The sequence below is a fragment of the Orcinus orca genome, chromosome 19 (genome assembly GCF_937001465.1).
Source record: "Orcinus orca chromosome 19, mOrcOrc1.1, whole genome shotgun sequence".
Taxonomy (NCBI): Eukaryota; Metazoa; Chordata; class Mammalia; order Artiodactyla; family Delphinidae; genus Orcinus; species Orcinus orca.
The window spans coordinates 32331808-32353371 of NC_064577.1; the positions used below are offsets into that span (position 1 = coordinate 32331808).

A 21564-nucleotide genomic window follows, 5' to 3' on the forward strand; every position below is an offset into this window, starting at 1 on the left:
CCCCCTGCACATAGGCGCTTAGACCTTGTCTCCCATGTGTCGCCTGGCTTCTCCTGACTTGTAAGTGACAGAAATGGAAGGTTTGATTGTCTCTGTCGACAGACGCAGATCCTGGACACCACCAGGCTGCTGGGAAGCTGTATCCAGGGCGCCGTGGGCATGCTCAGAGACCAGAACGAGGCTTGTCAGCGCAGCATGCGGAGGGTGTCCATTCTCCTCAGCCTCCTAGACGAAGATGGCAAGTACAGAGGCGTGGGGCCCCTCTTGCCTGCACCCCAGCCTGGGCTCCTTCTTTGGACCATGAATCATCCCCCCGCTGCCGCTTTCTGTGGCTCCCAGAAGCAGCTGGCCCCCTGGGAATCTAAGTGCACCTCCGGGATTTCTGTAGACCTGGCCTGCCCAAAGGAAACGGGCTTACCCTCCTGCTGGGGCAGGTCAGGGATGCAGAGCCTACCACTCGGTGCCCGGGGATGTGCTGAGTGCCCATCTGCTCTGCTTTTCCATAGCCGCTTTCTTACGGGTCACCAAGATGCGCCTCTCTGTCCTTTTAAAGAAGCAAGAAGAGAACTACCTCTACAATGTGAAAGACTGGGTGGTGAGGGAAGCCTCCAATCAGGACGCTCTGCAGGAAGCCGGCACGTTCAGGTACTGCCGTGAAGGGAAACCAGGGCTGGCTGGGGGGTGGATGCATGGCTCTTCCAGCCGAGGAGACGCTTCTTTCCAAACCTCTGAGAAATTCAGAGCTGTCAATATTTTTTCCCCAGAGCACAAGATGGTCTGGGCGGCAGTTACATGGGGTTTGCCAGACTCTTTTCTCTACTTTTGTGTGAGTTTAAATTTTTTCATAACACAAAACAAAACAAAACAACCCAGAACATCTGTTCTTGTTGGATGTAAACTTGTACCAGCATGACCATTACCATAGAAATGGGTGCCTTTTTAGGTTAGTAAATTAAGGGAGGGAAGCGAAGTTGTTTTCCCAGGCCTCCTGCGTGAAGTTATTTGATAACTACGAAAATAAGACCCAGAGTATTCATTTGTTGTCCCTGGTCCTTTTTCTGCAAAACTTGACATTGTTTTCAAGACTAGCCCGTGACAACCTTTGTGGCTGAGGCAGGGGGCATTTGCTCTGGATCCCAAATGGAAGATTCCACCCGCCCCTGTCGGCAGGGTCGTCTTAGACCTGTGACTTCACCACCCTGGCCCTCAGTTTCTTCATCTCTGAGAGAAAGGTTAACTCATCCGGAGGCTTGGATTCAGCAGGGGTGTGTCGCCTTCATGCCATTGGCAGGGGGACACGTGGGAACATCCAGGGTTAAATGGACCATGTGAGCTTATTGATGCTGGGTTTGTGACTGTAGGGTTTTTCTGCTTCTGTGTTTTTCTGTAGTTAGCCTTCATTTCTTTCCTAATTGTACCTTCTGAAGGAACTTTATAAGATTAGATTTGGACCTAGAATTATTTTCATTTCCCTTGGTTCCTCTGTATGGATTTTACTAAATGCTTGTTTTTACATAAATGCTTCTTAAAATCTGTATTTTCAATGTACCCTTGACACCACCCCTTCACTTACTGCACTTCCCACATTTGCCAGTGTTCAAAGGGTGTTCATAGTGGCAAGGGTGGCCCCACTTGTCACTGCTCTGCTGTTTGCTCTGCGTCAGGACTGGCCTCCTTGCACTCAGGGGCCGCCATGGGATCCGACCAGCATCTGAGTCCAGGTGGAGCTCTGGGGCCTACTGGCCCGTTCTCACAAGGGTTTGGAAGCTAACTGCTCACCCTCCATGTGTTTTGGATTTCAGTCATTTGCCCTCTTGGCATTAAATAATCCAAATTGGGATAGTCTTTACACAGTCAGCCCTCCATATCCTCAGGTTCCAAATTCACAGACTCAACCAACTGCGGGCCGAAAATATTTGGGAAAAAAAAAAAATCCGGAAAGTTCCAAAAAGCAAAACTTGAATTTGCCACATGCTGGCAACTATCTGCATAGCATTTACCTTGTATTTACAACAGTTTACGTAGTGTTGACTTTGTATTAGGTGTTATAAGTAATCTAAGGATGATTTAAAGTGTAAAGGAGGATGTACGTAGGTTATATGCAAATACTGCACCATTTTATATAAGGGACTTGAGCATCCTCAGATTTTGTATCTGTCAGGGTCCTGGAACCAACCCCTTATGGGTATGGAGGGATGACTGTACTAGGGTTTTTCCAGCACCCAAAGTCTGCATATGTGACCAGGTACAGCTTCCCCCATTTCTCCCTGCAGCCAGCTTTTACCTTTCACTCTCACAGTTTTCTGCACATTTCTGGTTCAATATTTTTAAAAAGTATTTCTTTTTCTTTTCAAAATGGAACATGCATTTTTCTCCCCAATATTAATTACCTAGTAGTAGATTTCTTTGGCCTTACCATAAGAATTTTTAAATGACTTAAGTTTATTTTTATAAAATAAAATATATTTTATTACTAAATGTAATTGTACATGTATGAGTTAATATAAGCAGTCAAGTTTATATATATGTGTATATACGTATATATAAATATTCAGATCTAATGTACAAAACCATCAACAATAAAAACTAAGTTCTAGATAAAGATATGCTTTCTTGTTTAACGTACCTGGAATGAATTTACTTTGGTCTCTTTATTATATTCTATTCCCAACTGATTTTTTTTTTCTTAAAATAACATTTTTTTCAAATGAATTTGGTCATTCTTTTCTTTATTTATAGAGCCTGGATGACTTGTTCTGGAAAACAGCTATATAACAAAATAAAACAAATACTACTTGGCCTTTTCAACGAACTAATTCCAGTTTATTAGAGGTAGAATTAAGGACCTTTCCAATTCTGCCTCTAATCTTATTTCGATTTGTAAGTCTTTCTTCTAGTACTTAAAAATGATGTAAAAAAACATGAAAAACACAGCTACAGTGTAGGAGTAGTAGAGCAGATGTTTTGTTACTGCCAAGAAGGCACAAAATGTGAAAAGGATGCAGGCATCCCAGTGTGATCTGTGGTCCCTCAAACCTGAGCAGGCCTGCTTCTCTCCCAAACATAGGCAGACCATCTGGAAGCGGGTCCAGGGTGCTGTGATTCCCCTCCTGGCGAGCATGATATCTTTCATGGACAGAGATGGCAACCTCGAGCTGCTGACCAACCCACATTCTCCGTCCTGGGCAAGAGATCTTTGGATGTTTATTTTCAGTGACGTTAAGCTTCTGAACATTCCTCTTGTGGCAAATGATACAAGGTGAATAGAAGACTTTCTTTTCATGGGAAGGGAAAAAAACCCATAACATAGCAACAAACTTAATAGGCTCTCCCAGGTGTTTGATGAAATATAGTTATGGGTTTTAGAATCACATTTAAGTTGGCTGTTTTTGTAGCCTGAAGGGTCATGGCATTACAGTAACAAAAGAGTTGACGCGAGTTCTGAGAAATACTTGTTTCATTCTCGGCTTTCCTCATTTCCCTGTTCTCAGAGCACCCTTTGCAGTTAAAATGGCCAGCTTCCACCTCGTCTACACTGGCGAAGCTGCACGTAGGAGAGCGTTTGTGTTGATTTTCCTGCTCCTCCTGCCAATGGCGGGAACCACAGAGCCTATCCCTAGACCCAATCTTGTGTAACTCAAGCTCAGCTGGCCTGCCAGAACCTTCCTGTTTGGATTTCAGGGGGCTTCGATTCTCTTTGCCTAGGTATAGGGTAAGGGTGGGTTCAGACACCACCAGACTGGTTCTGCCCAAGACTTCAAGCAACCTACTTAACCCCTTCCAGCTGTGGTTTGTTTTTGTTTTGTCTGTAAAACCAAGAGATAACATAAGGTCATCCTTGAGTTCCTTTATAACATAAAGGTGAGCTGTTCAATAGACCGGGGAACTGTCTTTGTAGCCCACTAAGCCTCCCAGTTCTTAAGGATGGAGAGGAATTGGCATCAGGAGTGGATCTCGTCTTGTGTCTTGAGCGGCGTCTCACTAACCACATTCTTGGTCCTTGTTTGGCCGATTGCAGGTCTAAAGGGGAGATGTCCTACATCATAGTGCAGAACTACATGAACCTCTCAGAGGACACTTCCAACAGTGTCCCGTTTAGCTGGAGAATCAAGGACTATCTGGAGGAGCTGTGGGTCCACACTCAGTACATCACGGGAGATGAAGGTGAGCCCAGCGATGGTGGGAGGGGACGTGTTCTGGCAGGAGGAGACCCTGCTACCCGTCATAGGTGGTCACCCCCATTCTGAGTTCCCTGGGCAACTAAGGCACCAGGACTCAAGATGTCCCCAGGTGGGCCCTTCTCAGCAACTGCCAGTGACCAGAGTAGAGTAATACCTTTGCCCTGAGTCACAGGGCACCTTGCTCTGTTGTCACGTGCCAAGTAGTCTGGCCACAGACATTCCAGGAAAACCGGTGGTCACATAGCACTTTTGGGAAAGTCATCTTTCATACATGAAGTAATCTTTTCAAAGTTTATGTATAGTACTGCTTTTTAAAAATACAGGACAAAGATGGTTACTAGACTTGTAATCATTTCATAAGGTAGGCAGATGTCACATCACTGAAACTAACATAATATGATATATCAACTATATTTCAATTTTTTTAAAAAAAGGAAAGATTTCTTAAAAAAATACTGGTCAAAATACTTGAAGATGAACTTATTTTTCTAGGTAAGCATTCTGCCACTCTTTCTGAACAAACCTGAAGCAGTCTCTCTCCTGAAGAGAGAGTATTTCTCTTTCTCATACCATATCCTAACTGACCCTACTTTTCTATAATAGCATGTGACTTGGGGGCCAGCATCCCATCCACTAGACGGCAGATCTTTTTGATTTGAGCAGCATATGATCCCAGCCCCTGGAGGGCAACCCACTCATTCCTGGTTCGCTTGGGTCCGGGGTTCCCAAAGCACATTATGACTTGGTAGAAATAAACTTGATCTATCCCAGGTTGTGTTCTCTTTGGGGCTGGCTAGGCTTTTATGACCGGAATGGAACATTCCTTCTGACTTTGTTTCTGTTATTCCACTGAGAAGATATCTAAAGTGTCCAGAAATGATGATAAAAAATGATGATTAAAAAGGCAGCCTTATTAGAACCATGTCCATGTCCCTGCATTCAGCGGGTAAGGGGAGTCATGGTCAACATCCTCACCCCAAGCCGTTCTCCATCTCCCCCCTCACCCACCCCCGGCAGGACTGGCAGAGAAGTTAGTGGAGCTCTTTCAGCAGACCGCACTGGGCAGGTTTCTTGCTCAGCTCACTGTAGACCAGCGGCAAGAACTTCTTCAGTGCTACCTGAAGGACTTCCTTCTCTTGACCATGAGAGTGTCCACTTGGGAAGAGTTAAACGTGAGTACTGACTAGGCGGCAGGGTGAGGCTGGTATAACGTGGACAAGATGCCAACATGGGAACTTTTCCTCAACTTCTGGAGCTGTAGTGTTTGTGGAACAGAATGTGGTCCAAGAGGACAGTGGTATGAGAAAATGCCACTGACCCCCTCAGAACTCTCGGGGCTGGATGCTTAGCCCACTGACCAGCGCCCCTAAAACATGGAGCTTTTATTAACAGGAAGAAGACCTCCGATTTCCTGTGACACCTTCTTTTTAAATGTTTAGTTTTTCTTGAAGAAACTTAGGTAAATATTTAACTCATCACAGCAAGGTAATAATAATGATATTAACTAAAATTTCAATGGAAATATTGAAGATTTCAAACTTCAGTACCTAAAAAAGGAAACTGACAGATTTGAGGAAAACATACTTAACAGCCAACATGATTAAGGGTTAATAAAGTATTCTTAGGATACAATAAGAAAATCTCCTAATTTTTAAAAATGAGTGAAAGTTAGAAATTAACTATTAACAGAATAATTATACAGATGTCCAGAAAACACTGGAAAAAGTGCTCAGCCTCACTAGTAAATCAGCAAGGCATGAACAACTTTTAGATACGATCTTTACTTGCTCTTGTGGCAAAACTGGTTTTTAAAACAGCCGGGAGGGGGCTTCCCTGGTGGCGCAGTGATTGGGAGTCTGCCCGCCGATGCAGGGGACACGGGTTCGTGTCCCGGATGGAGCGGTTGGGCCTGTGAGCCGTGGCCGCTGGGCCTGTGCGTCCGGAGCCTATGCTCCGCGGCGGGAGAGGCCACAGCAGTGAAAGGCCCACGTACCGCAAAAAAAAAATAAATAATAGATAATAATAACTTGGCTATAAAACAGCCAGGAGTTCCTCCATTGCCAGTGGCGGTGTGAACGGCGTGGTGCTTCTGGAAAACCATCTGTCGGGATGAATGAAAAACTTCACAAAATCTGAACTGGCGATTCTGTCCTGAGAACGTTGTCGGAGACGTGAACAAATATTTTATTCACGGGAATGTTCTTTGCAGTTTTATTTCTAAAAACAGAAAATTAGAAACAATGTAATTGTCTTAAAATAAGGGTTGGACAAATATTTGTACAGCCATTTGACTGGTTAAAAACGATGTCTTCGAGCATGCCCGTGATAGAGAAATGCTTGTAATGTAAAGTGGAAAAAAATCAGGAATACTCTGTGACCCTGATTTGGGGACCACAGGGAGAAGAGGTATGGATCACAAACGTCTAGAAGGGACGACACCAAAAAGTAAACGAGGGATACTAATAGTGTGCATGGTTTTTAATTTTCTTTTTTGTCATTTTTGAATAGTTCCGGTTTCCCACAAGGAAAGTGTATCTTTTTTTAAAAAAATAATTTACAAGTATATAGTAAAAGCTTGTTTCTCATTCCAGGTTCTGCAGATGGCTCTGGGGTCCTGCATCAATCAGCTGAAGGCAGGAAGGCCAGCGGAAGAGATCTCCTTACCGTCCGTGCACCTTGCCTACCAGCATTTCAGGAGCCGGCTACAGAACTTCTCCAGGATCTTGACCATCTACCCCCAAGTTCTACAGAGCCTTACAAAAGGCACCTGGAACCACAGCTGGGCCAGACATGAGATGGTATGGCCCCTCTTAGGGACATCACGTGCCTGCAGCCAGGCTTGGCTTCCTCAGGCGACTGGGCGGTTGCTCCTACTGCCGCCCTGGGAAGGGAAAGCTTATGGACCACATTCCAAATGGGAAACATCTTCATGGGGCACACATGTCAGTGTGGCTCCTCAGTTAGAACGCATCTAGCTCATGCTTCCTAGATCCCAAGACAATGAAAGGTGAAGCTACAAGCCTGGAACACAAGAACACACTGGGCTAACAGCCAGGGCCTCCGACTTAATGGTTAGAGCAGCCCAGTGGGGGTCAGGGGACAGGCTGCTCAGTCACAGGCCTGTTCTCTGCCCCCCAGAGTCTGGATGTGTTCGCTGCAGTGGCCTGTGCTGAAATGCTGACAGAAAACCTCCTGAAGCCCAGTCCCCAAGCTTGGTTACAGATGGTGAAGAATCTTCGCATGCCGCTGGAGCTCCTCTGCTCAGATGGGTACCTGCAGGGCAGCAGGATGGTAACCGTCATCAGGGATGTCAGGTGAGATCCAGGAGTCCCGGGCACATGAGAGAGAGAGCAGATGCTCCTGCCACAGGAGGTGGGCCTGTCCTCATCCATTCTTTAACGTCTCTTGAACCCTTACTAAATGCCAGGCATCATGATGATCTTAGAGAGGTGTACATTCAGGGAGTGCGTGGAGTGATGGGGGTGATAAAAAGGCGAGCAGATTACGATGATCCTGAGGGAGAAGAAGCAGCTGCAAAGGACCCCAGCAGGGCAGCAGAGAGGGAACACACAGGGTAGACTCTCCAGGGGACAAATCCTGTGCTGGCCTTTAAGGGCGAGGTGGGACTCACCGGACACAGTCAGAGGCGTAGAACTTGAGATGTCCCAGCTGAGAGTCTGAGGGGAGGGGCGGAAAGAGACAAAGTGTGTGGAGGTCAGGGAGCACATCACAAAGGGCTTCTACCTAATTCTTTCACCCACCTTCACGCCCGGTCCTTTTCTTATCTTTCAACCCCTGTGCCTTGGAACTGCCTCCCTGCCCCTCTTCATTCGTCTCAGGCGCTTTTGTCAGAGCTGAGTGAGGGACCCCCTCTCTCGACAGAACCCAATGGAATCGCATTTTCTCCATTGCGCTCTTTGTGGAGCATGTGCTCCTGGGGACCGAGAGCTATATTCCCGAGCTGTGCAAGCTGGTGACAGAGTATGTCTTCTTGCTGAACAAGGTGAGCGCGAAGGCTTGGCCTGTCAAACACTGGTCTGCCTCTTTGTAAGACAAAGAACAATTGAAATGTGACCTGACTTTTACCATCTTGGTGGTATATCCCCTTTCTGCTCTGAGAGTTTTATGTGAGTTATATTTCATCACATAGGCCATTAAAATTTTGGTGTTTAATATTTCAATATTTACCCTCTCCTGAGTGTTAAGTCAGGGTGTGTCATTTAGGGTTCCTTGCAGGAAAAGGAACTATTCATGCAGCAAGTACACTTGGGAAACCTTTGGGAGGACTGAAGGTGGGCTCCAGCCAGGCCTCCAGTGGCCCCAGACCAGACCAGCAGCCTGGCCCGCGGAGGGAGCTGCTTCCCACGGCCACGGTCAGGAAGACGGGGGTGTAGGAGAATGCTGCTGGGCCTGTGGACTTCCAAACACAGTGCTGTCGGTGGGACCAAGGGGTCAGGAAGCCCATGTCTCTGTCCCTCTACACCCTTTATAAAGTTGGTGACACACAGGATAGTACTCTGTAGAAAAAGTGACTGTCCTTTCAGCATCAGTGGCCACTCAGGGAAGACAGTGTCTGCCCACTGGGAACCTCACACAAGCACTGCCAGCAGCTTTGCTGTACAGCCTTTGAAATGTCCTTTTGTGACTGGCTTATTTCACTGAGCATCATGTTCTCAAGGTTTATCCACATTGTAGCAGGTGTCAGAATTTCCTTCCTTTTTAAAGCTGAATAAGATTCCACTGTATGGATAGAGCACATTCTGTTTATCCATCCGTCTGTTAATGGACATTTGGGTTGTTTCCACCTTTTGGTGATTGTAAATAATGCTGCTCTGAACCTGGGTGTACAAGTATCTGTTTGAGTCACTACTTTTAATTTTTTGGGGTGTGTACTTAAGAGTGGAATTGCTGACTCATATGGTAATTCTATGTTTGACATTTTACCATACTGTTTTCCACAGTTGCCACACCATTTTACTTCCCCACCAGCAATGCCCCAGGGCTCCAGTTTCTCCACATCCCTGCCAACACTTGTTATTTTCCATTTTTTTTAATAATAGCCCTCCTAATGTGTATGAAGTGATATCTCATTGTGGTTTTTGATTTGTATTTCCCTAATGACTAGTGATGTTGAGCATTTTTTCATGTGCTTATTGCCTATTTGTATATCTTCTTTGGAAAATGTCTATTCAAGTCCTTTGGCCTTTTTTCAATCTTTTGATTAACAGATCAAATTTAGCAGGGTATTAAAAACTAATATCATTGCCAAGTAAGATTAATCCTGGGAATTCAAGGATAGCTCAAAATCATAAAATCAATGTGTCATCAGTTACATAACAAATTAAAAGAAAAACTCCAAACGATTATTTCCAAAGGTGCAGATAAAGCATTTGATAAAATTTATAATTTGGTACAAAGATACTCTTGTCAAATTAGGAATAGAAAGGAACTCTCCTTCAGCGGATAATGCCCAAGGGGTATACCTAATAGAAAAACATCTATAGCAAACATTATACCTAACCAGAAAATTCCCTAAGCACACCCATTAAACTCACTATCTTATATCATTAAAGATGTGCATTTCCTAAAAAACAGTGTTTCCACTTCTAAATATATATCCTAGAGAATTTTCCCATTTGTACTCAGACACATGGAAGAATGTTGGGTGCAGAAATGTTTGTAAATGCAGGAAATTGGGAACATTCTAAATGTCCATTAATGGGAAAACAGGTGACCAGTATCAACAAGTACCATACAGCAGTTAACATGAATGATCTGAACCTACTTGTATCAACAAAAAAAGCAAGTTGCAGAAGCTTAGGTACAATGTGATGCCCCTGATAGAAAGTTTACAACATTCAAAGCAACAAGATTTTTATGCATGCATCCAAATCTAGTGGAAGTGGGTATTTAGGAATGTGATTCTCTGGGGCTGGGTGGGGGGTGGGGGATGGAAATATGATCAGAAAAGGATACACTTGAAGCTGCACCTGTAATGTTTTGTTTCTTTAGAAACTGATAAAGCACATATTCAAAAAAAATGCTATGATTACTTAAAGTTTGGTGGATACGCAGGTGGTCATTATATTATCTTTTATAGCTTGAAATATCTCATAACAGGAGGAGGGGGATAGACCTTAAAAGAAAAAAAGGAAGAGGGGAAAAATCAGAAGCCGAGAATATCAACCTTCTCCCCAAAGCAGCACAGTCACAAAGGGCATTCAAAGTTAAAGAAACTGCTAAATTTAAAAAAAAAAAAAAAAAAAAGCCTTGCACTGCAGACACCAGAGCCCTAACTGCCCAGCTTCACCAGCAGCAGAGGGGATGTTGTGTTTTGTTGCCTTTGTTGCCCTGCTGACTCCTGCCCTTCCTCACTGCTAATTAGCTTCCCTCCTCCTCCTGCTGCCTTTCTCCTTCAGTGCCTGCAAGAGGACTCTGACATCAAGACTCACAGGCCTTTCGTCGCAGTGATGACCACTCTTTGTAAATGTAAGGACCAGGTCAGCAAGAGCCTCACCAGGTGAGATCTTGGGTTTGGGATCTGCAAGGGAGAGAATTCAGAACCTTTTGTATTTTTTGCTTCTCACGGCCAGCTTCTCTGCTTCAGAATTGGTCACCCTTCTTGGCTTCTAGGTTTGGGGTGAAGCCGTGCCCCATCTGCCTGGGAGATGCACAGGATCCTGTCTGCCTGCCCTGTGACCATGTATTCTGCCAGCGCTGCGTCAAAGTTCACCTCACCCAAGGGCAGATGGGATGCCCCTATTGTTTAACTGACTTGCCAGACAGCTTCTCTCCTTCTGTTTCCCAGGAGCACCGGTAAAACACCCTTTCTCTTGAGAAAGCTTCCTCTTTTTTCTTCCTTTTTTGCAAATACAGTATTCAGAAATATAATTATTAATCTTAGAAAGCCTGACAGAGAAGTGTTCTAAGAAAGACAACTAACTACTTATGTACCTTTATAAACACCTGGTGTCTGAAAATTATCCTCTCCTCAAGACATACATGTATACAGATTAGGGAGATAGAAAAATTAGAGGAAATAAACCAGAAAGTCGTAAACTAAATAAAGCCATCACAAGAGACCCAAAGAATTTAGATGCAACTGGTTTGTCCTCTTGATATGTAAATTCCATCCATGTTCTATGTCCTGAGGATAAAGCTATCTCTTATCTGGCTAAGTGCCTTTCAGGGCAGTAGTTAAAATTAGCCTAAGTGGTTGGTTTTCCTTCCTGTTTTCCTCCATTCTGATGCCTCCTGAAAGCGGAGCACAAGGCAAGCCCAGTGGATGGGATCTTTGAGAAGCTCTTGGGATATGAAGGCTATTGCTAGATGGCCCAAATGATCAAAGTATTTCTCAAAAGAGCCAAGTGTATGTACTGTCTGCAGTTTTGGAGATTGGTTCTAATCAATGTAAGGAGATACTTGCATCTTTTAATTAAAAAAAAAAATGCTGTCCAAATCCCAAAGCACTCTGTAGGGAGGGATTCTGGAACACATTCTATAAGCCTTTTGACCGTGGTTTTCAACGATTCCTAAGGGAGGTCATCAAGAAACATGCTCGCTTCCGGCAGATGTGCAATAGTTTCTTTGTGGACCTAGTTTCTACCATGTGCTTCAAAGACAATTCTCCACCTCAGAAGGATGTGGTCAATGTTCTGCTGTCTTTACTCTTTGTAGAGAAGGAGCTCTTTCGAGAGGCTTCCCAAAGTGAGTGGATTTCTTCCTATAGACTTAAAAATTCAGTTCTTCATCTCACTCTTTATGTCTGATGTGAACGATGATCTACCTTTCTCCTTCTGGTTTAAGGACGCCGTGAACACACAAAATCTCTTTCTCCTTTTGATGACGTTGTGGATAAGACCCCTGTCATCCGCTCAGTGGTACTGAAACTGCTTTTGAAGTACAGGTGAGAGCACCACGAACGTGGAGTTGCCTCTAGAACGCCTTGACTTTTTATTCTCCTCGTGGCTTTTTCTTTGCTGCCAAGCATTCTTTGCAGAACCTGTAGCTAGTTCATGACTTGTGGAAGCTTTTTCAGCAAGAAACCCCTTTGTTCCTTTATCTGTATGGGTTGTGTCCTTGACATATTCACATACTGGCTATGAGTTCAGCATGCCTACAAGCACGTGGTTAGGAAGAAGACAGATTTGGGGGAAGGGTGCAAGGTGTTGTAACACGTGCGGGAAGTCGGGAGTCAAGAATCTGCGGTTCTCATCTCAATTCCACAGCTACAAAGTTTTGTGGTCTTTTGGATGATAAGTTAGACTCTCCCCTCACCCTGCTTGCCCTTGATGTTGTCTAAGTTTTGCTTCAGCTCTTAAGTTTCTCTGATTCTATAAATGGACAGAGAAGTCCATATGGTGCTTCAGCTCAATGGTCTTGTCAAATTATGCTATTTTAGAAAATTCTTAGGAAGCTGATCTGTAGGGGGCTTCCCTGGTGGCACAGTGGTTAAGAGTCCGCCTGCCAATGCAGGGGACACGGGTTTAAGCCCTGGTCCGGGAAGATCCCACATGCTGCAGAGCAGCTAAGCCCGTGCACCACAACTACTTGAGCCTGTGCTCTAGAGCCCGCAAGCCACAACCACTGAGCCCACGTGCCACAACTACTGAAGCCCGTGTGCCTAGAGCCCGTGCTCCACAACAAAAGAAGCCACTGCAATGAGAAGCCTGCTCACTGCAACAAAGAGTAGCCCATGCTTGCCACAACTAGAGAAAGCCCATGCACAGCAACAGAAACCCAACGCAGCCAAAAATGAAAGAAAGAGAGAGAGAAAGAAAGCTGATCTGTATTTAGAGGCTCTTTTGGAAGATACTCAGTATCCCTAGCCTGTGTTCTGACTTGATAGAGTACACCTTGAGGTGATGGCAAAATCAAGATGCTGTAAGAAGAGTTCCAATAGAAACAACTGTTTCTAACTTAAATGTCTGAAAGGTGACTCAGGATGGAGATTAGATTTACATTTAAGCATGGATCTGCTACAGCCTTGTCCACGGGCATTTTATTTTGCTTCTATTTTTTCCCCCCATTATTTGTGAAATAGTTTTTTCAAACAGGATTCCTGGAGGATTTTCAAATAAAATACTCTTAAAATACATTTTCTTACGGAACTAGTATCTTACTGTACCTGAAAATGGCTTTTAAGGCATACATGGAAAGAGTTGACTTGAGATGTGAGAAGAGCCTCTTTTGATATTCTGTGATTTTTTTTTTTTTTTTTGCGGTACACGGGCCTCTCACTGCTGTGGCCTCTCTCGTTGCGGAGCACAGGCTCTGGACGCGCAGGCTCAGCAGCCATGGCTCACGGGCCCAGCCGCTCCATGGCACGTGGGATCTTCCCAGACCGGGGCACGAACCCGCGTCCCCCGCAACAGCAGGCAGACTCTGAACCACTGCGCCACCAGGGAAGCCCGATATTCTGTGATTTTTATTAATTTTGGTAAATGTGTGAAATCTGTATTCATTTGAATCTCTTTGCTTAGAGAAAGGGAACAGTATCATCAACATGCATACCTCTTGACATATAGTGTAGACACATTAACATGAGTACAAACAATGCTTAAAGGTAAACACTTTGTTTTGAAATATTTAGAGAGTAGAGTTTACAGAACTGATTTTGAAATAAAAATCTTGAGACATAAAACACAATTTAAAAATCTGCATTGTCATTCCCTGGGTTGAGAAATACTTGTGTCGTTGCTTTTGTGATTCGAGTATTTTCATGTATTAAGAATCAGTCAGGGGCTTCCCTGGTGGTGCAGTGGTTAAGAATCCGCCTGCCAGTGCAGGGGGCATGGGTTCGATCCCTGGTCAGGGAAGATCCCACATGCCACGGAGCAACTAAGCCCGTGTGCAATAACTACTGAGCCTGGGCTCTAGAGCCTGCGAGCCACAACTACTGAGCCCACGCACCTAGAGCCCGTGCTCCGCAACAAGAGAAGCCCCTGCAATGAGAAGCCCACTCACCGCAACTGGAGAAAGCCCGTGTGCAGCAATGAAGACCCAATGCAGCCAAAAAGAAAAAAAAATCACTCAGACCAGACTTAGACATACTTTGTGGAAATGTAGGCATCCATTCTTTAGGCAGACCTGTGTGGGGGACAACATTGATGAGACTGCAAATAACACTAAGATATTATCTGGCTTTTTCAACATGTTGATATTTGCACTGATGTTACTAAAGTAATGAAGGGTGAATGTGGTAGCATCTTAGCATGAGGAAAACCCCGGTATTGGCCATTGTTTCCGTCACCACCAACCACATATAGTTTTTTAAAATGCCAATTTCACTTAATGTCCTTGACGAAGCTATAAAAATTCTTAATTTTACTAAATCTCCACCTTCGAGGATATGACTTTTTAATATTCTGTTGAAATGAGAGATACACACAAAGCACTCCGGCTGCACACCAAGGTACAGGATTATCTCAAGGAAAATCACTCATGCGGTTTTTGAGTTACATGCTAACTTGGCTGCTTTTTTTGTGGAATACCACTTGTACTTGAAAGAATGACTGACAAACAACACTTATTCAGACTTGGGCATTTGGCAGGTGTTTTCTTGAAACCAAGGGATGTGAGCCTGTCACATCAAGGAAGAGAACTGATGGTTTTGTTGCTAATGATAAAATTCAAGCTTTTAAGCAAATATTAAAATTTTGGCGGGAATTCCCTGGTGGCCCAGTGGTTAGGGCTCCACGCTTTCATTGCCAAGGGCCTGAGTTCAATCCCTGGTTGGGGAACTAAGATCCTGCAAGCCATGCAGTGTGGCCAAAAAAAAAATACATTTTTTAAAAATTAAAATAAAAATTTGGAAAACCTGTATCCTCCACCGGGAGCCTATCAGCTTTCTAATACTTACAGACCTTTTGATGATAATGAATGTGAGGTTTTTTAAAATATATCATAAAATTAAAATGTGTCAACATTTGCCAGATCTGCACAGCTCAGTGGACCGGTATTTTTGAAGTGACTGATGCTTGATGTCAGAGAATTTTGCATTGATCAAAAAGAAATCCATTTGAAGTGCAAGGCAGACCATTTGATTTTAATGTAATTGACTATGAAACGTGCATTGATAGGGTTTCAGATTGCACATTGCAACTAACCTTTAGAAATTATCATTTATCAAGTTTTGGTGTAGTGTCAAAGGAGAATATTCACAGTTACCTGAAAAGGCTACTAAAATATTTCTCCCTTTTCCAGCTACATAATGTGTGAGACCAGATTTTTCCTCATATAACTCAATATAGTGCAACCAATTAGAAGCAGAAGCAGATTTGAGAATCTAGTGAACTTCTGTTAAGCCAGGTGTTAAAGAGATTTGCAGGAATGAAAAACAGTACCCCTCTTCTTACTAATGAATTTTTGTTTTGGAAAAGCTTTTTAAAAATATTATTTATGTTAATATGTAATGAGTTTCGTATGGTTATTTTTAATGAATTGATAAATATTTTCAATTTTTTTTCAGTTTTAATTTCGAATACTGTAAATATCAGTAGATGTAATCCACAGAAACAAAAGCTCTCTGGGGTTCTCAATAATTTTTAAGTCTGTAAAGGAGTCTTGGAGCCAAAAAGTTTGAGAACAGCTAGTCTAAAATAGGGAATTTTATATTCCTCCAAGTTGGTGCTAGAATATTTTTCATAAAATCGTGTTACAAACTATACATACACATGTATGTGTGTGTATATATATATAATTATACACGGAGGGGGGGATGGGTAACAGGCAAATAGATACATACATACATACCTTTTTTCTTTTTTTTTTGGCAAAATGAGTTTCCAGACCTGAACTAACCAGGTATAATGTTTCTCCTTCCAAAGCTTCCGTGACGTGAAGGATTATATTCAGGCTTATTTGTCCCAGTTGGAAAAGAAACCGTTCCTGGCTGAAGATAAAGCTGAATTGTATGTGCTCTTTAGCAGCTGCCTGGAGGTAAGCTGATTATCACCTCCCTGCATTTCTTTTTCAAACTCTCCAAACCATGTGGTTTATGTGATGGAATAGTGTTTTTCTGAAAATTTACAGAATATAAATTAAGTGGTAACATTAACAGATGCTCTGCTCCATGCAGGGGAAAAAAAGTTTCAAAAACGTTGCTTCTGCCCTCAGCAGTTGTATATATTGGCATTTATGCGCACGTGCATGAGGGGGAAAAAAGAAGCATAGAAGAATATGCCACCAGAGTTGTCTCCAGGTGGTGAGATTGTGAATACTTTTAATTTTTATTCTCTTCATATTTTTGTTACTTCCAAAAATCTTACAGTGCATATGAAAAAATAATATTAGATAATAAAATCTTTCATCATAGCTTTTCTTTTTCCCCTCCTTCTTGCCCCTAAAATAAAAAGGGGTATTAGTTTTCCATGATTCAAAAAATGTACACTCAAACCCACAACACTATTCTTTATCCTTCCTGCATTCTCCACGACCAGACTGTGGAAATTTCGAAGGTGGGAGACTCGCAAATAAAAAAGAATAATATCCTTTCTTTCTGGTTCTATGTTCCCTAGGATTCAATACATGAGAAGAATAATACTTTCTTCATGAGGGATGAATCGAAATACCTAAGAGAGGAAGGCCAGTTCCTTAAGACGTACCGACCAGTGGGATGCAGCCAAGAGCCCGCTGGCGAGGCCTCGGTGGAGTACCTGCAGGAGATGGCCCGCATCCGCCTCTGTCTTGACAAGGCTTCTGAGATCCTCTCTGAGCTTCAGGACGGCTCAGGCAGGTCTTCTTCCCAAACTTTCTTGACCACAGGCCGGGAGCCCCCATGATCTAGAAATTCAGGAAGTGTGGGAAGCTGGTTCTTGGAGTAATACTGGTCTGTACCATGTCCCCTTTCTTCTAGATTAGTTCTTTCACTGTGAATTCCTAAAGGGGAGGCCCCAGAGCTCTTACTAGCCTCTGTTCCAGACAGTTAACTAACAAGTACCCTCAGCCGTCACTCAGCCTTTCTCGTTGGCTCTGCAGAGATGGCGGAGGAGAAGCGTCGCTACCTGCGGCAGGTGGAGCACTTCTGTGCCCGGGTCCAGAATGACTGGTACCGAGTATACCTGGTGAGGAAGCTCACTAGCCAGCAGGGGATGGAGTTTGTGCAGAGCCTCTCCAGACAGGGCCATCCGGCCCACTGGGTGTTTCCCAGGGGAGTCATTGCACAGCAGGTAAGAAGGGTGGTCCCAGCAGCCCCTGTGCTGTCTCAGCTCCGCTGCCCACCCCCCAACCCCAGGAGCGGGGCTGCTGCTTCTCCATTCCTCCCTGACCTTCTCCCACACCCATCACGGAAAATGCGTGCATCTCTTCTGGTCTTCTCCTCTGTCTCTGTGCTTCAGTTGATTGACCCAGCTCGTGATCACATTTAGACTGCCTGCCTAGGGGAAAGATATGTGTGTGCGTGCGTGTGTATGTGTGATGTGTTTGTCACCTACTTGCACAGCATATGTAGATATCACTTCTGATAGAGTTTGACACAGGGAAAGCAAAAGAATGATTCTGTGGCTTTGGCTTTTAGCAGATTGAAAGTCATTCAGCCAGGGATTTCCCTGGTGATGCAGTGGTGAGGACTCCATGCTCCCAATGCAGGGGGCCCGGATTCGATCTCTAGTCAGGGAACTAGATCCTACATGCATGCCGCAACTAAGAATCTGCATGCCACAGCTAAGACCCGGCACAACCAGATAAATAAATAAATATTTTTTTAAAAAATCCTTCAGCTTTCAGAATAAGCCCTTTTTATCCTTGGCAGGCGAGATAGGAAAGGACTAAGGATGACAGAGTTGCAGGCATTTTGGCTTCAGGGCTGCTCAGTGGTCCTTTCCTAGTGCTCAGAAATGAATGAATTTTTACTGTCCTGGAGTTACAAAAATGGCACTAAAGATCCTGGCTTTTTGTTTGCTCCCAACTGGAGCTTAGGGCTAACGTATTGAAGTCCTTTGGTGCTCTACTCTGAGTGCAGAAGGAAAGCAGCCACAAGATCACCTCCCCCAGATTTTCACCCACTCCTCGCTCTTCATCTATTGAGGAGGTGCTTCCCAAACAGCAGTGGGATGTCATGCCTCAGTCTGGACCCGGAAACTGGGTTCAGCTGCCTTTAAACCTCTTAGGATTGCCTGGTCCCTTTACCTATCAAGAAGCTTCTTTCCTAAGCATTCCTCACACTGTCTCCACCATGATTAACCCCTGTGTTCCTGGGGTTGCAGAAGGATCATACAGGCCAGATGGATCAGTATCTGGTGCATGGGGACAGCTACAAGGCTCTCCGCGATGCACTGGGCAAAGCCATTCTGGAGTGCAAGCCCCTGGCCATTGAGACTGCTCTGGAGGTATGTTGGACTGGGGGACTGCTCTGCGTACACAGTGGCCCCTCAGAGCCTAAGTCTTGTCTTGTTGGTGTCAAATGATGCAGCGAAAGAGGCCCCACAGGGTGACATGCTGCATCAGAAGTCTTATGCTCACGGCCTCACGGGCTCGCCTGGCGAACAGGGGAGCATCAGTGGTTGATTTGGGGTGGTGGGTTTGCACGAGACCACCGGCACCTCCTTTCTGATTCATTTATGTCCATTACTTTCTTTGAGACCCTGCTAAAAAGTCACTTCCTCCAAGATTCTTCTGCTCTGACATGTGATGGCACAGGAAGCAAAACCTGTATCTGTGTAGCCTCATAATTCCCATAGAGGCGTATGCATGTGTTTATTTTAATAGATACAGGGTTTTTAGAATCTAATCTTCCAATTGTTCTGGTCATGTTTCCTTTTTGAGCCCTTGTTTACCCTGGCATTTTGCTGGGAAAAGAGGAAATAAGTATCTTATCTCTGCTCAGGAAAAGTTTCTAGGACCAGTGAAGTAGTCAGAAAGAGAACAGGTGGTGATCTCTGTTACTTCCGTTGTAAGCTATCTGATAAATATGCATTGAGTTCAATATGAGAATGTTTATGAACAGTTGTTTCTCCAGAAGATGGTCCTTGAGGTGCAGGGTCCCAGGCGCCCAGGGTCTTGGGAAAGGCTCCCTCAACCTCTCCAAGGCTTAAGGGCTGATCTCATTTCATATTCATATACGAATCACATGGGATTCTGGCCCTGAGCTAGATTTTTTAAGTCTCACTTGATATCCTTGCTTTTTCAGGCCTGCAGGAGCCCCACAACTCAGCAGGCTGCCCACCTAACGTTAGCACTTTTTAGAGAGGTCACGACTTTGTACAGATCGCACAGTGCAAACCTCCCTCCTAAGCCACAGGTGAGTATCAGCCTTCAGGGCTGTGTTCATAGTCTCATAATTTGGAGGGACTTTTTGAATAGAGGTAAAAGTCACAAAGACCAGTTATGCCCCCAATTTTTAAAATTCTAGGATTGGGGTTTCCAGCCTTCTTATGTGGAGCAATTACTTTCTGTTTCATCCAAAGCTTTTAGAGTAACAGTTAAAACACAGTCAAGAACATAAGATAATGTTTTCCAAAATTATGAAAACTAGTGCTTGGGTATGTGGTTTCTGTGTTTGTAGAGGAGAATTCTCTTCTCCAGATAATTTCCCTTCAAACAGCAACCATTTAGCCATTCTAACCTTGATTTTTTTTAAAAAAAATCAAAGTTATTTTAATGCAAAAAACTTTATCTATTTATTTATTTATTTTTGGCTGCCCCACTCACCTTGCGGGGATCTTAGTTCCCCAATCAGGGATTGAACCTGCGCCCTCAGCAGTGAAAGCATGAAGTTCTAACCACTGGACCACCAGGGAATTCCCCTTAACCTTGATATTTGATAGGTATTTGCAATCAAAAATGTATGAGTGACATAAGAGCAAACCTTTGGTTTTCTCTCACTATTCACATGATATTCTGCTTTGTTGTATTTTCATTTCTTTCCTGTCAGCAATGTGAGGCTATGAAGAAATTCATTGAGGAAAGAAAGACCTTGTCTCCTGATATGAGACGTTTTGCAATATCCCTTGTGAACAATGAACTACCCCTGCTGAGGACGGGTCCTGGGGACAACAGCCTTGAAGGGACAGTAATAGAAATGGCTATTCATGTTGCAACCATCCTTCTCTGTGGACAAAGCAAAGTCTTGGAACCCCTAAAGAATTTGGCCTTCTCCCCAGAACTCATGGCGGTAAGATTGGGATATGATTGCATCTGCGTTCACAGGAAAAACTTTAGAGACCCAGCCGGTACCTCAGAAACTGTTGAACCTGTTTATCTTCTAGATTCTCCATCTGCCTCTGTCTCACTTGACCCTTTAGTCCACAATGATGGTGAAAAACTTGCCTTGCCCTTTGTTATCTCACAGGGAGCTGTTCTGTGTTCTTCATAGAGAGTTTTTTAGGTCAAGAAGAAAGAAAATCAAGGTCACATTCTTACTTGAGACCTCTTGCTGATCAGTGACAGCCCGTCGATATGCTCACTTAGCTAAAGCCAGCCCTGCTCTTTTGACTTTTCAGAATGCCTTTCTTCCAACGATGCCTGAAGACTTGCTTGCTCAAGCTAGGAAGTGGATGGGTCTGGAAGGAGTCCACTGGTACAGTAAGTGTTGGCCTGAGGTGGAATCCCACTCCTGAGCTTTGAAGAGCATCCTAAAACCACATGAGACATTGTTATAGAATTGGGGTCCACGGGTTTGTCCCTGAAGGTCCTTATGCGCCTACCTCCTTCTGCCGTGGTTGCCTTTGCAGAACATGAACAGCTTGCAGGAACTGGTACCCTGCTGACTGTGGATGAGCCAGATTATTTTTTTCTTAGTCACAGGGAGAGGGTCTTTTAGGGTACACTTCTGTTCCCTGGAATATGCCCTTTGGGGAGAAGGGGGTGCTGGGAACCACATGAGAGGCTCAGTCAAGGGCCAGCTCACAATACAGCCACGTTTTTGACCCAAAGATAGTTCTTTTAGAAATATAGAACTGAAGGAGAGAATAATATAACCCATGACTTTATGTAAATTTTGCTGTTGCCTTGAGTAGATGATCTTTTAAAACTAGTTTTAAAAGTTGTTATAAAACCTGCTCATAGCAAAAGGAAAAAATCAAAGAGAGTGAATAGGAGGGTATAAAATACTATCCACCCTGCCTCCAAAAGTAAACCCTGGTATGAACCTGTAATCTAGTTTCTCTTTGCTTTGTGAAATTAAACACAGACATTATTTTTCAGTGATACCGGTTGAGCTCCTGGTATGTGTCAAATATCTAATGAGTTCTAATATCTAGCAAAGTTCAAGATTTCTGGTAATGTGCTTGGGAAATCAGGTCCACGTCAGCATTTGGTTAGACCAGAGAGGAGGGAGTTAGCTTTCCCTTTTAACCGTGGGTCATTAGGTGAAACCTCATCAGCCAACATGTGTCTTGTTCTTTTAACAGCATGTCCCAATGGTCACGCGTGCTCTGTAGGCGAG

The 21564-nt window shown here is 44.0% G+C and overlaps 1 protein-coding gene across 2 annotated transcripts in view; it reads left to right on the forward strand.

Moving 5' to 3' along the window:
- The window catches only part of RNF213 (ring finger protein 213), a 112625-nt gene that overhangs the window by 73918 nt on the left and 17143 nt on the right, over positions 1-21564 (forward strand). For both annotated transcript variants that reach the window (XM_033438679.2, XM_033438682.2), the window contains 20 exons: positions 103-238; positions 507-645; positions 3068-3259; positions 4019-4164; positions 5199-5353; positions 6773-6979; positions 7320-7495; positions 8064-8184; positions 10601-10701; positions 10815-10997; positions 11719-11888; positions 11988-12087; positions 16010-16121; positions 16700-16913; positions 17160-17350; positions 18386-18508; positions 19309-19419; positions 20053-20292; positions 20621-20702; positions 21530-21564. In XM_033438679.2, coding sequence (XP_033294570.1) covers positions 103-238; positions 507-645; positions 3068-3259; positions 4019-4164; positions 5199-5353; positions 6773-6979; positions 7320-7495; positions 8064-8184; positions 10601-10701; positions 10815-10997; positions 11719-11888; positions 11988-12087; positions 16010-16121; positions 16700-16913; positions 17160-17350; positions 18386-18508; positions 19309-19419; positions 20053-20292; positions 20621-20702; positions 21530-21564 — 2934 coding nt within the window. The remainder of the gene's footprint in view (positions 1-102; positions 239-506; positions 646-3067; positions 3260-4018; positions 4165-5198; positions 5354-6772; positions 6980-7319; positions 7496-8063; positions 8185-10600; positions 10702-10814; positions 10998-11718; positions 11889-11987; positions 12088-16009; positions 16122-16699; positions 16914-17159; positions 17351-18385; positions 18509-19308; positions 19420-20052; positions 20293-20620; positions 20703-21529) is intronic.